The sequence below is a fragment of the Anabrus simplex genome, chromosome 6 (assembly GCF_040414725.1).
Source record: "Anabrus simplex isolate iqAnaSimp1 chromosome 6, ASM4041472v1, whole genome shotgun sequence".
Taxonomy (NCBI): domain Eukaryota; kingdom Metazoa; phylum Arthropoda; class Insecta; order Orthoptera; family Tettigoniidae; genus Anabrus; species Anabrus simplex.
In genome coordinates, this window is record NC_090270.1 from 335,847,534 (window position 1) to 335,862,580 (window position 15,047).

General features: G+C 39.3%; 1 protein-coding gene across 1 annotated transcript in view; it reads right to left on the bottom strand.

Moving 5' to 3' along the window:
* Positions 1 to 1,690: 1,690 nt before the first annotated feature.
* Positions 1,691 to 15,047, bottom strand: part of LOC136875795 (protein takeout) — a 32,047-nt gene continuing 18,690 nt past the window's right edge. The window contains exons 3-6 of the mRNA XM_067149398.2: positions 10,334 to 10,481; positions 7,974 to 8,107; positions 6,717 to 6,866; positions 1,691 to 2,122 (exon numbers count right to left, since the gene is read on the bottom strand). Of these exons, the coding sequence (XP_067005499.2) occupies positions 1,971 to 2,122; positions 6,717 to 6,866; positions 7,974 to 8,107; positions 10,334 to 10,481 (584 nt within the window). The 3' untranslated portion in view covers positions 1,691 to 1,970. The remainder of the gene's footprint in view (positions 2,123 to 6,716; positions 6,867 to 7,973; positions 8,108 to 10,333; positions 10,482 to 15,047) is intronic.

The window sequence follows — 15,047 nt, forward strand, 5'->3', positions numbered from 1 at the left end:
TTTTTCATTTCTTCCAGAACCAAAAAGAACATACTTCTTTATTTTAAAGGAGATTCCAGAAAACCTTTTTCACATCTGTAACATCTTCAGTTTTTTAGATATAAATATCCTCATAAAAAGAATTCAACTTCTTCTACACTTCTTTCCACCCCTCTCTCCCTCAAGTGGACTTTCCAAAAACAATAAATACGTGGTTCTTTACTTTGAAAGAAGATTCCAAATACAAATGTTTACGCCTGTAACGTCTTCAGTTTTTGAGATATAAGTATCCTCATGAAAGGTATTCAACCCCGTTTTTCACCTTTTTTCACCCTCCTGAAAGGGATTTACTAAAAACAAAAAGAAAAAAAAAATATGTGTTCCTTTTGAATTTAAATACCAATTTTTATGTATATAAACTTTTAAGTTTTTGAGGTATAGATATGCCTCAAACAATTCACCCTCCCCCCTTTCATCCCTTAGTGAAGAAATATCCAAAAATTGTCCTCCTTTAATGAGCACCTACACTCTAATACAAATGTATCCCCAAAATTTCATTTCTTTATGTCCAGTAGTTTTTGCTTGGCGATGATGAATCAGTTAGTCAGGACATGTTATTTTATATAAATATACTGTAGATGTCTGAACTGTGTTATAATAGATGGCAAAAAATCAAGAAGGTTTTAGGACAGACAGAGGAGTCTGCCAAGGAAGTAAACTTTCATCGGTGCTCTTTAATGTAGTGATGGACAACATTATGAAGAAAGTTCGCGAAGGGTCAACAGCACATGATATGAAAGTCATAGCATATGCAGATAATGTGATGATATGAGAAGAAAATGAACAAAAATTGGAAGAACAACTAAATAGCTGGCAGAGGGCAATTGAAGAAACAGGCATGGAAATAAGTTTAACAAATATGAGGTAATAAAGATCAGTAGAGAAAACAGAAAAATGAAAGATGTTAGATGTAATGGAGAAATTCTTAAAGAAGTAGATGTTTTTAAATATCTAGGAAGTAAGGTAATTGGGAAAGGAAACATCAAGGATGAAATTTCAGAGAGGATAGGAAACTGCTCAAAATTTTATTATTGTGTATCAGACATAATTAGGAAGGAGATTGATTACCTACCAAAGCAAAAATCATGATATATAAATCATATTATTTGCCAATATTGACCTATGGATCAGAATGTGGACTCGGACAAAAGAAGAGCTGAATAGATTACAAGCAACAGAGATGCGAGGGATCTTGGGTAAAACAAGATAAGAAATGGAACAATACGAACACACTACAGATCAACCCCCTAAAAGAAGCTATGGGGAGAGAAACAGGCTGAAATGGTTTGGCCTCTTCAAAAGAATGGGGCAAGAAAGATTACCAAGAAGAGCTCTGGAATGAAAATATCTGGAAGAAAACCAATTGGAAGACTACAAACAAGATGGAGGGTGACATAAATCGTAGAGCTCTATGATGAGAGACAGTGATGAACAATAGACTGTGGGGAAAAAAAGAGAAGATCGGAAGAGGCTCTGTGAATGACCTGCATAAGCAGAAATGTATCGAGAAGAAGAAGAAGATTCAGGGGATATTCTTCAGGACACTAGAGACATCCAACATTCATTTTATTTTATTTTTATACAAAGTTGTGTGCAACTATTAAGTCCACAAAAGGCTATAAATGAAATGTTCAAGGAAGGTTTTTGTCCATCAGAAAATTATTTTATTTTGCATCCATCTTTTAATTTTTATTTCCATATTTGTGATTCACTGTATGAACCAATATGCAAGATGGAAAGGTATGGTACACATTTAAAATACCTGAAGATGGTATTCTGAGCATAGAAAATATTCGACTGAGCTATGTGCCTTCATGGTAAGTGTTAAAAAATTCTACATAATTTATCATCCAGAAATAAATGCCAATAAAATTTATTTACTATGATAATGGACTAGAAAAGGATACAGTACTTCAGATAAATAATTTAAATTACTTTGGAAAAACCTCATTAAATGGTACTTTTAAGAAAAATCTGTTGGCAAGATTCTTGAATAACTGTCCAAGTGCTGATTCAAGTCCAGGTTTTAGCTCCTTCAGAACATCTCTCCAATTCTCATTGAGGAATTTGTTCATGTTGTTACCTGCAAAATATTTTGTCTCTTTAGTTGGTATCAAAGGTGTGTGAAATTACAATAAATTACAATAAACAGTTTCAACATGTGAGCCCTGAAAGAAATACAAATACTAAAATTCGGACTAGTATTTTGAACCTATTTGGCGTAATATGTACAAGGCTTGGGACATAAGTCATGGCAACTATTCTTTTTTCCACATGAATGTGGGATCTACTAGACAAGTGGAAACATACAGAGAGCAAGGTGCTGTAGAGTGAAAGTTTACCAGGTGTTGGATATAAAGCGAGGAATGTTTATTCTCAGAGAGTACGGTAAACCCTCAGAGTACCGGTAGCTCCCTAGATTGCCCATAACACATTATGAACAATGCAGGAGATGTTGGATACTGGTCGCCTCACCGTGTATGAAACAGGCAGTCTCATATTTCACAACATTGGCAATGTCCTCTCGTGGCCGTGTGGTTTGGGTCACTTAGCTATCAACTTGCATTCCGAAGACTGTAGGTTCAAACCCCACTGTCGGCAACCCTGAAGATGGTTTTCTGTTGGGGCTGTACCTTAACTAAGGCCACGGTTGCTTCCTTCCCACTCCTAGCCCCCTTTTTTTTTTTTTTTTGCTAGGGGCTTTACGTCGCGCCGACACAGATAGGTCTTATGGTGACGATGGGATAGGAAAGGCCTAGGAGTTGGAAGGAAGCGGCCGTGGCCTTAATTAAGGTACAGCCCCAGCATTTGCCTGGTGTGAAAATGGGAAACCACGGAAAACCATTTTCAAGGCTGCCGATAGTGGGATTCGAGCCTACTATCTCCCGGATGCAAGCTCACAGCCGCGCGCCTCTACGCGCACGGCCAACTTGCCCGGTACTCCTAGCCCTTTCCTATCCCATTGTCACAATAACAGCTATCTTTGTCACTGCATCATCATCATCATCATCATTTCCCTTTATCCAGCTGTAGCCGGGTAGGGGCAAATATGGTTCCTCTCCACTTTCTTCGGTCTTTCCACCACTCCTCCTCCAACACTGTGTCCCAGTCCAGGTTTCTTTCTATAATGCTGCGTTGGATAGTATCCTTCCATCTCAATCGTGGTCGTCCACGGCCTCTTCTTCCTTGGATTTGCATTTCCATCACCTTTTTTGGCATTCTTTCGTCGCTCATTTGCTTTATGTGCCCAAACCATCTTAGTCGGCTCTTCTCTATTCTATCATTCATTTTTTCCACTCCAATTTCTTCCCGGATTTTCTCATTCCTTATTTTGTCTCTTCTACTCTTCTGTATCATACTCCTCAAGAACTTCATTTCGGCTGCCTGTATTCGACTCTCATCCTTCTTTGTCATTGTCCAAGTTTCTGCTCCGTAAGTTGTTATGGGTAAGTAATACATCTTGTACATAGTATCCTTTGCTTCCGTTGGCACATCTTTGTCCCATAACATGTTTCTCATGATGTCATCCATTACTATTGTAAACAGGATTGGTGATAGAACACTTCCCTGTCTCAGCCCACTAGTTATTTTGAACCAACTTGTCCTGCCAACTTGTGTTTGCACGCAACTACAACATTCCTTATACAATGCCATGATCATTTTTATTAATCCCTGTCCAATTCCTTTTTGCACCAGACTGCAATGTAAAGCAAATTGTAAAAAAGATAATATGTAATTTTGTGTGGTTATTTTCAGCCGAGTGCAGCCCTTGTAAAGCAGACTCTGGGTGGGCGGCATCTGCTACGCGTAGGTGAGTGCGTGTTACTGTTGAGGAGAATAGTGTTATGTTTGGTATGTGAGTTGCAGGGATGTTGGGGACAGCACAAATACCCAGCCCCCGAGCCATTGGAATTAACCAACGAAGGTTAAAATCCTCGACCCGGCCAGGAATCAAACCCGTGACCCTCTGAAGCGAAGGCCAGTATGCTGATCATTCAGCCAATGAGTCGGACTAAAAAGATAAAAACCTCTCCTGTCTCAAACTGCACAGAGACAGGTCTGGTAAGTGTGGGAGGAGTTTCAGTACTTCCGACCTCCAGCCTCTGCTGCATGCGCTCTGGCATTGTCATGGAGAAGATGTGGGCGTCTGTCCCTAATGGCACAACGTAACTGTCTCTGCAGGAAGGTTCTGTAGTGCATTGCTGCTACCATTGCGCCATGTGAAACAAAGTGATGTCATAAGCCACAATGACCATCAGCTTCGTGGGTGAAGAGTTTTGCCAGAAATTCTGTCTTCGAGTGATCCTGCATGTTGCCATTCTGCAGACTAGCGTTTGAGCTCTGGTTCATTCACCTCACTATTCTCTCCAGCATTCACTCACCTTCCTGCTGGTAGCATTACAGTAAATTAAAATTTTTAATTTTTAATTTACTGTAATCCCACTTCAATACAGAACCCAATGAAATTCATAACTATAAGTAACTGCTGGTAGCATACCGAGTGGTCAAAGCATATGTGTCTACTTTTGCACATCAGCGAGTGCACATTGCACCAAATGTGATGCAATTTTATGCAGATGAAGATCTTCCTGTAAAATTCTGTGGATGGTTCATTTTTCAATGCACATTTCAGCTTATAACTAAAGTTAGCATCCATCCTCTACCCACGTCCATGCACTGGGTAATTACCGCATGTGACACCTCAGTCTGGACACTTAACTGGCCTTCTAGAACCGTTGGATGCCACTGCATACTTCATGTCCATGCTGAAGCGCTGCTGCCCTTCTCACAACAGTTCAGTGCGGAAGGGTATTATTTTCCATAGCTTCTACAAGCTCTCTAAGATATTCTTTGGTACTGTGACCCTGGGAACAGCCAGTTTGATATATGCACACTGTTCAATTCTGCACAGAGCCTGACTCACTATTGCAGTTCCATCACCCTGTGCATGATACCTATCAAACGCACTGCCACCTTGTGCTGTGTCCACATACTGTGAGTGTCATGTGACCATAGTATGGTAGCACTGGGCAAATGTGAGGGGAGCAAAAGTTCCCATGGCTTATGCCACAATCCTCGTATAATGTAACATTTAGTCTCTCTTTAAAATAATCCCTCTGGTTAACACTGAGCCTTGAACTTATTATTCTGGAAAAGCAAATCATCAAGATTACATAAGCAATCATTCAATCAATCAATCAATCAATCAATCACCACTGATCTGCATTTAGGGCAGTTGCCCAGGTGGCAGATTCCCTATCTGTTATTTATTAAACATCTCCCTTAGTAAATTATTCCAATCCATAATCCTCTTCCTATAAATGAATATTTGCCCCAATTTGTCCCCTTGAATTCCAATTTTATCTTCATATTGTGATCTTTCCTACTTTTTAAAAACACTGCTCAAACTCGTTTGTCTACTAATATCACTCCACACCATTTCTCCACCGACAGCTCGGAACATACCACTTATGATACAGATGTCCATTCCCATAGGGAACTTGTACTATTTGTCCCGAGTCAAGCAGCTCTTCTCCTTTCTCCCAAATCTTCCCAGACCAAACTTTGCAACATTTTTGTAACACTACTATTGTGGCAGAAATCACCCAGAACAAATCAAGCTGCTATTTTATTTTTTATTTTTTTGGATCTTTTCCAATTCTTGAATCAAGTAATCCTGGTGAGAGGGTCCCCATACACTGGAACCATACTCTAGTTGGGGTTACCAGAGACTTATATGCCCTCTCCTTACTACAACCCTTGAATATCCTCGTGACCATGTGCAGAGATCTATATCCCTTATTTACAATCCCATTTATGTGATTACCCCAATGAAGATCTTTCCTTATATTAACACCTAGGTACTTACAATGATCCCCAAAAGGAACTTTCACCCCACCAAAACAGTAATTAAAATTGAGAGGAATTTTCTTATTTGTGAAACTCATAAACTGACTTTTAATGCCATTTATCATCATACCATTGCCTGCTGTCCATCTGCTGTCCACATTTAATACCAGTAACAATGCTGGGTTTTTGTTGTTATTGTTGTTGTGGTGGTAGTAGTAGCGGTAGTAAAGCTTTCCACCTGAATATTATTCTCTGTACACAGATGGATATACCGATACAAAATTTATAAAAATATATATTGAATAGGATATAGTTCAAAGAAACTGAAAATATGTTTTCCAACCATTACTACTTTCCAGGTATATCGTAGGCTCTGTCACTGGTAGTCTCTAGAAAGTGACTGATTTGTATACAATATATTCTAAAGGGCAGAAAGTTTCCACTTAGAAAGTAATTTAAGATGTACTGGTGTCATGGTCTTGGCTGTCGATTACAATGTCTTTCTCCCTACAAGATCACAACAATGTACTCAATGCTATGGTTATCACTCCTAGTAGCTAAACCAAGAAATCTATGTAGATAGTTTAGAAAAACAGGAGATAGAAAATTTTGCAAGGTTGACAATGTGTTCATTAGGTCAAAGTGATCATGGTGGACTATGGATTTTCCCATCTTGAAGAATTTGCCAGTCTTGGCCGAGATTAAGTCCATAGCATTCAACACAAGAATCAAGCTCACAAACAACACAGGACACTAGAGTTGGCTTAAAAAAATAAATACTGTAAAAATAAATAAGTTGTGACATTATTATGGACACAGTTTCTTACCAAGTGCAACATCACCATTGAAGAGGTTATTAAACTGCACTTCCATTGCTGCGGGTTCCATCTTGACATCAAAGTCAACCTCGTTCATGTAAACGTTTCCATTCTTTTCCAAACGTTCTCCTTGCTGAGTTAGGTGGGTCTGCAGATCCACTGTTAAACATGAGAAGTTAATATTAGTACTCTCACTTCCAGACCTGTTATTTTTTCTGAAAATTGGTTTCCTTTTATTTATAATCCAATCATTGATGAGAAAAGTACAAAATGAATGTAATGGAGCTGAATTACAGTTACCTGAGAAAAATTTTACTCAGTTACTAATTGAATCATTTGGTTCTAAAAGGGGTTCAGTCCAAAAAATCGAAAAATGAGATTAAGGCTTTTTAGAGGTCCTGAGGTAAAGTTACAGCTTTTCTCGGTAAAACAGCATCAGTTCAATGATCAGAGTCTGTGATACAGGCAGTGGTTTTACTGTAAGTAGCTCTGTTCTGTGCTGGACTGAGCCCTTTTAAGCATCAACCTATCCTGCTACTCTTCAGAAGCTTACTTATGCTGCCAAAGAGGAGTAGGACTATTTACCACAAGAGTAATTCGTTGGCTTGATTCAGAGACTGATACCCATGCCCAAGCGTAAAAATCACATCCAAAATGAAGCTTTCATTCCCCAGGACATAAATGCAGTGGAAGAGTTGTTTTCTTTTGTGTCTTTAGTCAAGATAGTAGTTTAATTTCAAAGTTGATTATGTTTATTTTGTTCAGTTCTGCTGTACAAACATGAACAAGTAGGTAAGATGGTAATAATCCCCAGTCTCAGCCTGTTTCCAGCCAGTGACCGGGTCAAGAATGGAATGAATGAAGCCCCCATCTAGCTGTAAGGATAAGAACTGTGCCGGCTGCTGATGCCTGTCCCAATCCTCTGAGACTGATTAATGATGGACAGATGAAATGAAATGATAGTGGAGTGTTGCTGGAATGAAAGATGACAGGGATAACTGGAGCATCTGGACAAAAACCTGTTCCGCTTCCAGCACAAATCTCACATGGAGTGACTGAGATCTGAACTACGGAACCCAGCAGTGAGAGGCCAGCGTGCTGCCGCCTGAGCCACAAAGGCTTACAAGATAATAACCATATAAGGTAATCAAACACAAAATATTTCAGACATTAGCAAGGCGCTGTATGTGCAGTATAATAATATAGTCTGTTTATTGATATTGGCCTTCTGTTAATAATGTAAATTATCTGAATATGAAAACTTACTGAGTGTGATTACACTTTTTCCCTTTCCTCTAATTGGCAGCAGCAACACACGACCATCCATTTCATAGTTTGCCTCCATTTTTAGTCGTGGTGTCAGTGATTCTGCATACAGATGATAGTCTGACAGGTTAGATCTGTTCAACAAAAAAAAGACTGGACTGTAGTTATAACCATCAAAATGTTTCACTGGTTAAGATAATTTAGTGGACATATTTGTAAAGATCCCTTAAAAAATTTTCCCGTCTGTTTTCTGATAACTTCATCCAAGTACAGTAAGGATAGAAGAGTACTTAAAATACCGTACAGTATTTGAGCACTAGCTCAGGCTGACCAGATTACCTACCATTTATTTTCTAACCTAGATACTATGGTACTAGTAATAAACTGAAATGCGGCAGCTGAAAACCTATGCTTCATTGGAAAAGAAAATTCATATAAAATACCCAGAAATTAATTCAGGAATGATGTAATACATTTTAATACATTTGATCTAATATAACTAATGTACTGCTAAATAAAGTTAATCTGTTCTAATACATTTAGGCAACCTTGTTTTGTATTGAATAAGTGGAACCTCTAAAAACTTTCTAATGAACTTTAAAGCTGTCAAAAAACTAATTATAACACATATAACACTATGACATACCTTTAAAAAATACACACTATTAAGCAAAGAATGACATGTTTCATTCAACAAGAACATCTTTCAGATTCTAACAAATCACTTTAAATTATGTGCATTAGGTACAATATTGTTGTTACATTGCAAGAGGATAAATTGAGGAAAATATTCATTTAAGGAAAGGCTATCTGCTACCTAGGCAACTGCCTTAAATGCAGTTCAGTAGTGACTGGAAAAAAACTTTTCGACGATTGTGAATTGGTGATGTTATGGACAAGTGAGACAAATTATGATTGTAATAGTCCTCCACTACCATCTGTCCATTCCACACTCCATGCCGTATGATGTCAGTATGTAAAAGATCTCTGGAACACATTTGGTGTTTACCCAACAAAATTAATTAAATCTCAGCCATAGATGCCCAAGAGAGATCTGGTTTATTCGGTCTGCCATCTAGTGGGCCTAGAGTAAAATGGAACGTCAAAATTGACGAGCAGACAGCTAAATGGTATCAAACTGAAATATCTGCACACAGTAGCTGAGGCCATACGATTATTATTATTATTATTATTATTATTATTATTATTATTATTGTTAATGCCTGCTTATTGTTTTAAGGGGCCTAACATCAAAGAAAGTTTTCTGTACTTATCTAAGCAGCTACTCATCACATGTTACATCCAGCAACTGCGTTTAGACTGAAGCCAGTTCACTTGCTCTGGTCATGGTTGCTATGTAGTGGGGTGAGGGGAATTCTGTAGACAAAATCTTTGTTCAGTGGTGAGAAAAGGCAAATTGCTGTTTTGTCACCTTATAATGTATTTTTGTTTATTAGGGAGTAAATATTAGTTAATGATTTTGATGTAATAAAAGTATGGAATTGAATTAGAGATTGTAAGACATTTTTAGTGATAAGATAATAACCTACTAAAACCCATCTCAAGTGCAGAGAATTTTCTACAGATAAGAATAATTTGCAAGTTGATTATGATTATTTTGTTCAGTGCTGGTGATACATACACGAACAAACATGAACATCAAAGGACGAAATATGTCCTGCTTGACATATAATTGTATATTCCTTTAATAAGTGAATACATTGTTTAGTATCTCTCAGAAATGTTGATATAAATGTAGGTGTCAGTTCGAAAGATCTGCACGAGGCCTCTCCAGTGGCCATATAACATCACAACCACCATCATCATCATCATCATCACTACACAACACATAATATCCAGTCAAGACACTGGACACAAAAACACCCACACTTTCTTAATAATCTTTGTCTCTGGGGCAATGACCAAAGATGCTGTACACAAATAAAAGAAGATCCCAATCCATTCATCACTCCATCCGTAGATTTGCATCCAAGAGCCTGGGCATTAAAACACAACACACACGTGTTCATAATACACAAATCTGTGTCTGACGTGATCAAACTTTTCTTCTTACAAAGCCTTTTCTGGCTTGGGCTAGTCTACATTTTATGTCGTCTGTATTTCTGCCTTCACTGATTAGTGTACTACCTAGGTAACAACATTCATCTGCTTGCTTTAAGACTTTACTTCCTAATATGATTTTTTTGCACACCTGATTTAATTTAATTGCACTTGTTTTAGGTTTATTGTTATATTCATCTTGGAGTCCTTATCTAAGACTGTGTCCACACCATTCAGCAATCTGCTGAATTTAAATTCTGCAGCATTTATCAAAAATAATTAGTGTTTGACCAACTTACTTTTGTACCTTGATTATGGACTCAGATATTCCATGCATTGTAACATTGTCAAATCGTAGTCCAATATTTACAGGCCCTGTGCTTTTTCCAAGATCTAGAGTAGTTATTTTCAGTGGATCCAGAGGAAGAAGTCCCAGGGTTGGATTGCCTAGAAAAAAAAAAGGAAAGAAAGACACTTCTAGTGACAAAATACTTCCATTGTACTCAGTGACATATTTAGGTAGAGGTCATATAGGCCCAGGCCTCCAGCAACAAATAGTGATGGCCCATTCCTTTAAAACATCCTTTATGTTGCTTACGCTCATAAAAGAAAGATATATTTATTTATTCATTGGAAGGAAAATGATGTTGGTGAAATTATGCTTGAGGAAGTGAAAAGGATGGTAAATAAACTCCATTGTCATAAGGCAGCAGGAATAGATTAAATTAGACCTGAAATGGTGAAGTATAGTGGGAAGGCAGGGATGAAATGGCTTCATAGAGTAGTAAAATTAGCCTGGAGTGTTGGTAAGGTACCTTCAGATTGGACAAAAGCAGTGATTGCACCTATCTATAAGCAAGGGAACAGGAAGGATTGCAACAACTATCGAGGTATCTCATTGATTAGTATACCAGGCAAAGTATTCACTGGTATCTTGGAAGGGAGGGTGCGATCAGTCGTTGAGAGGAAGCTGGATGAAAACCAGTGTGGTTTCAGACCACAGAGAGGCTGTCAGGATCAGATTTTCAGTATGCGCCAGGTAATTGAAAAATGCTACGAGAGGAATAGGCAGTTGTGTTTATGTTTTGTAGATCTAGAGAAAGCTTACGACAGGGTACCGAGGAAAAAGATGTTCGCTATACTGCGGGACTATGGAATTAAAGGCAAATTATTAAAAGCAATCGAAGGCATTTATGTTGACAATTGGGCTTCAGTGAGAATTGATGGTAGAATGAGTTCTTGGTTCAGGTACTTACAGGGGTTAGACAAGGCTGTAATCTTTCACCTTTGCTGTTCATAGTTTACATGGATCATCTGCTGTAAGGTATAAAATGGCAGGGAGGGATTCAATTAGGTGGAAATGTAGTAAGCAGTCTGGCCTATGCTGACGATTTGGTCCTAATGGCAGATTGTGCTGAAAGCCTACAGTCTAATATCTGGGAACTAGAAAATAGGTGCAATGAGTATGGTATGAAAATTAGCCTCTCGAAGACTGAATTGATGTCAGTAGGTAAGAAATTCAACAGAATTGAATGTCAGATGGGTGATACAAAGCTAGAACAGGTCGATAATTTCAAGTATTTAGGTTGTGTGTTCTCCCAGGACGGTAATATAGTAAGTGAGACTGAATCAAGGTGTCGTAAAGCTAATGCAGTGAGCTCGCAGCTGCGATCAACAGTATTCTGTAAGAAGGAAGTGAGCTCCCAGACGAAACTATCTTTACATCAGTCTGTTTTCAGACCAACTTTGCTTTACAGGAGCGAAAGCTGGGTGGACTCAGGATATCTTATTCATAAGTTAGAAGTAACGGACATGAAAGTAGCAAGAATGATTGCTGGTACAAACAGGTGGGAACAATGGCAGGAGGGTACTCTGAATGAATATGTAAAGGCTAATTTAGGAATGAACTCGATGGATGAAGCTGTACACATAAACCGGCTTCGGTGGTGGGGTCATGTGAGGCGAATGGAGGAGGATAGGTTACCTAGGAGAATAATGGACTCTGCTATGGAGGGTAAGAGAAGTAGAGGTAGACCAAGACAACGATGGTTAGACTCAGTTTCTAACGATTTAAAGATAAGAGGTATAGAACTAAATGAGGCCACAACACTAGTTGCAAATCGAGGATTGTGGCGACGTTTAGTAAATTCACAGAGGCTTGCAGACTGAACGCTGAAAGGCATAACAGTCTATAATAATAATGTATGTATGTATGGAAGTTTAAATTGCCATGTGATTAAATTCTCCATAATAAGCACACTGACACACATGCATGGAAAGTTATTTCATTGTCGTCACTAATTTGACAAGGGGGGGGGAATTTCAAGTTAGGAGAGAAGGATGGTAATTAATTTTATGTTGGTATTATTCTTACTGTCATTTAACATCAACAATAAAAATGGTTGTAGAAGCAATATTTTAAGGTTTATATATTGTGTAACTGGAATGGCACTGAACTACAAGGATGTGATAAGTATCTTTGCCATGTAAGGACATATTTCGTGAATCATAAATACTGTAAATATTACAAATTTGTGAAATTAACAGTTTATTCACGTAAATTAGCATACTCATTGTATAAGAGGGGTGGCATTTACTGTGAGCTTAGGGGGTGGGAAACATTCAAATATGCCACCGACTGTACTAGGGCATATTCCCATATTTTACCTTTACTGTTTTTTTTTTTTTTTAATAACAGGAAAATGTATCCTCATATATAACTTATTGGTGTGTATATACAGTGTGATTCAGCAGCTCCTTCCAATATCATTTGCTGTAGCCCAACTAACCTGCACATGGTTATAGGGGTGCTATTCCCCTGCAGGCGTACTGTATGATCCCAATGTTCAGTAAGCACATTTCGCACATGATTCTGAACCCTAGCGAACTGTTGCATCATCTGTTCGCAAAATCATGTAGCAACATCCTTTTACCACGTAACTATGTTAATGCGTCGTGCCTCATGACCAGGTGTAATGAAGATGGGAATCCGTGCATAAAACTAGGTAACAATGCACTAATTAACATCTTAAACATCGAACTGGATGAGCGTAGGAGTGTAGCGTAGCAGATGTGGTTACTTTACAATGGCGAAAAATGATAGTATCATCCTATTCAATACATCATATATTCCGTCATTCCGTCTAATAACGTCAATACGGAATGATTCTAATATCTTGTAATGGAGATGTGGTTAGGTGTTCACCTAGTAATCGAAGGAATGTGCCAGCGGTAGTTCAAATCCTGCATCGTTCAAATATTTTTGCAGCGGTATGATGTTTGAACGCGTAAACACAGGCCCATGTTTGCCGCATTCAAACAGTAGAATGACGCTGTTATTCATCTTGTGCCCTGCGCATACTCCGCTGGTTAGGGCCTGAATGTACTGTAATCTCTGCTTTCATTCGGCATGTTTTCCAGAGAGGAATACGTTGACATGCTCCTCATTTATGGGGAAGCAAGAAAAAACACGTGCGAGGCACTACGTCTGTACCAGGAACAGTATCCCGACAGGCGACTCCTGGCTGCTAAGATATTCCGCCGTGTTCAAAGACGCCTCAGGACAACAGGCATGATATCCAACCAGCCACCAGTCTGCCATGGGCCCGTTACATCGGGTGAAACAGAAGAGACCATTCTGGAGGCAGCTCGTAATAATCCACACGTCAGTACAAGGGCGATTGCATGACAGGTGAACACCAGCCAGCCGTCCGTCTGGCGAATACTGCATGAACATAAATTTCACCCATACCATCTTGAGCTACACCAAGAATTCCATGGGCAGGATCTCGAAGCTCGAATGGAGTTCTGTCGGTGGCTATTAGGCAGGCTGGACAATGATGCAGTATTCCTACCGCATATCTTGTTCTCGGACGAATCGCTCTTCCACAATAATGGGAATGTCGTTCGCCACAATATGCACTGTTGGAGTCCGGACAATCCTCACTGGGTGCGACAGATGGCCTGTGAAGTACAATGAGGTGTGAATGTATGTTGTGGAATCCTGGGGGATTGCCTGATTGGACCTTATTTCTTTGAGGACCATTGGACAGGCCCACACTACCTGCATTTTCTGCATCAGGAACTCCTTCTGCTGCTGGAGGATGTGCCCTTGCACGATCGTTTAACGCGATGTGGTTGCAACAGGATGGAGCTCCACCACATTCGACTTTGCCCATTCATAACCAACTGAAGGAGGAACTGCCAGGGAAATGGATAGGACAAGGAGGCCCAGTTTCTTGGCCTGCCAGATCACTAGATTTAACGCTGTTAGACTTCTTCTTGTGGAGACATTTGAAGAACATCATTTACACTCAAGCGCCGGAAATCCCCGACCAGCTCCGGCAACTCATCACGGATGCCTCCCGAGCAATTACACCTGGAATGCTTCAGCACGCAAGACGATCTATTGGACACCGGGCTCAAATGTGCATAAACCAAAACGGTCATCACATCGAGTATTTGCTACGATAAAACATTGTCAGGGCAGTTGTTTTCCTGTTATTTCCGATCTGTATATGTCCGGCCTACTAACTAATAGACCCTTCTTAGGGCGACAAATACCTTCATTCACATACAATTTGCATAAAAGCGGGTATTGAACTTACATTACGTGCGGTACGTATTAAATAAATATTTCAAAAATTTGTAATCTTCACCCCAGACTCGAACTTCCCACCTGACATGCAAGCCTGCTTCGCCACGCCTTTACCAACTACATTATGGCTCTGTACGACACACTGGGCAGCTTATAGCAAGGATTAGGTTTACTGCAGTCACAATATCAATTTAGTGATTCGCTGGTATGTCAGGTTCATATGATCTAGTAGGCACACGCATGTCTTCCAGTGTTTAATTCGAGTGTAACATTACGGCGTCCTATCATGGTGAGGCAGTAAATACCATGATATCCGGTTGTGCTGTTTGAGCATACCAGTAGGGCAGATGTTTTCAGGATGGAATGAATATTGTGGGTTGCATAAAACTACATTGGAAGCGGTGGCTGAATCATGC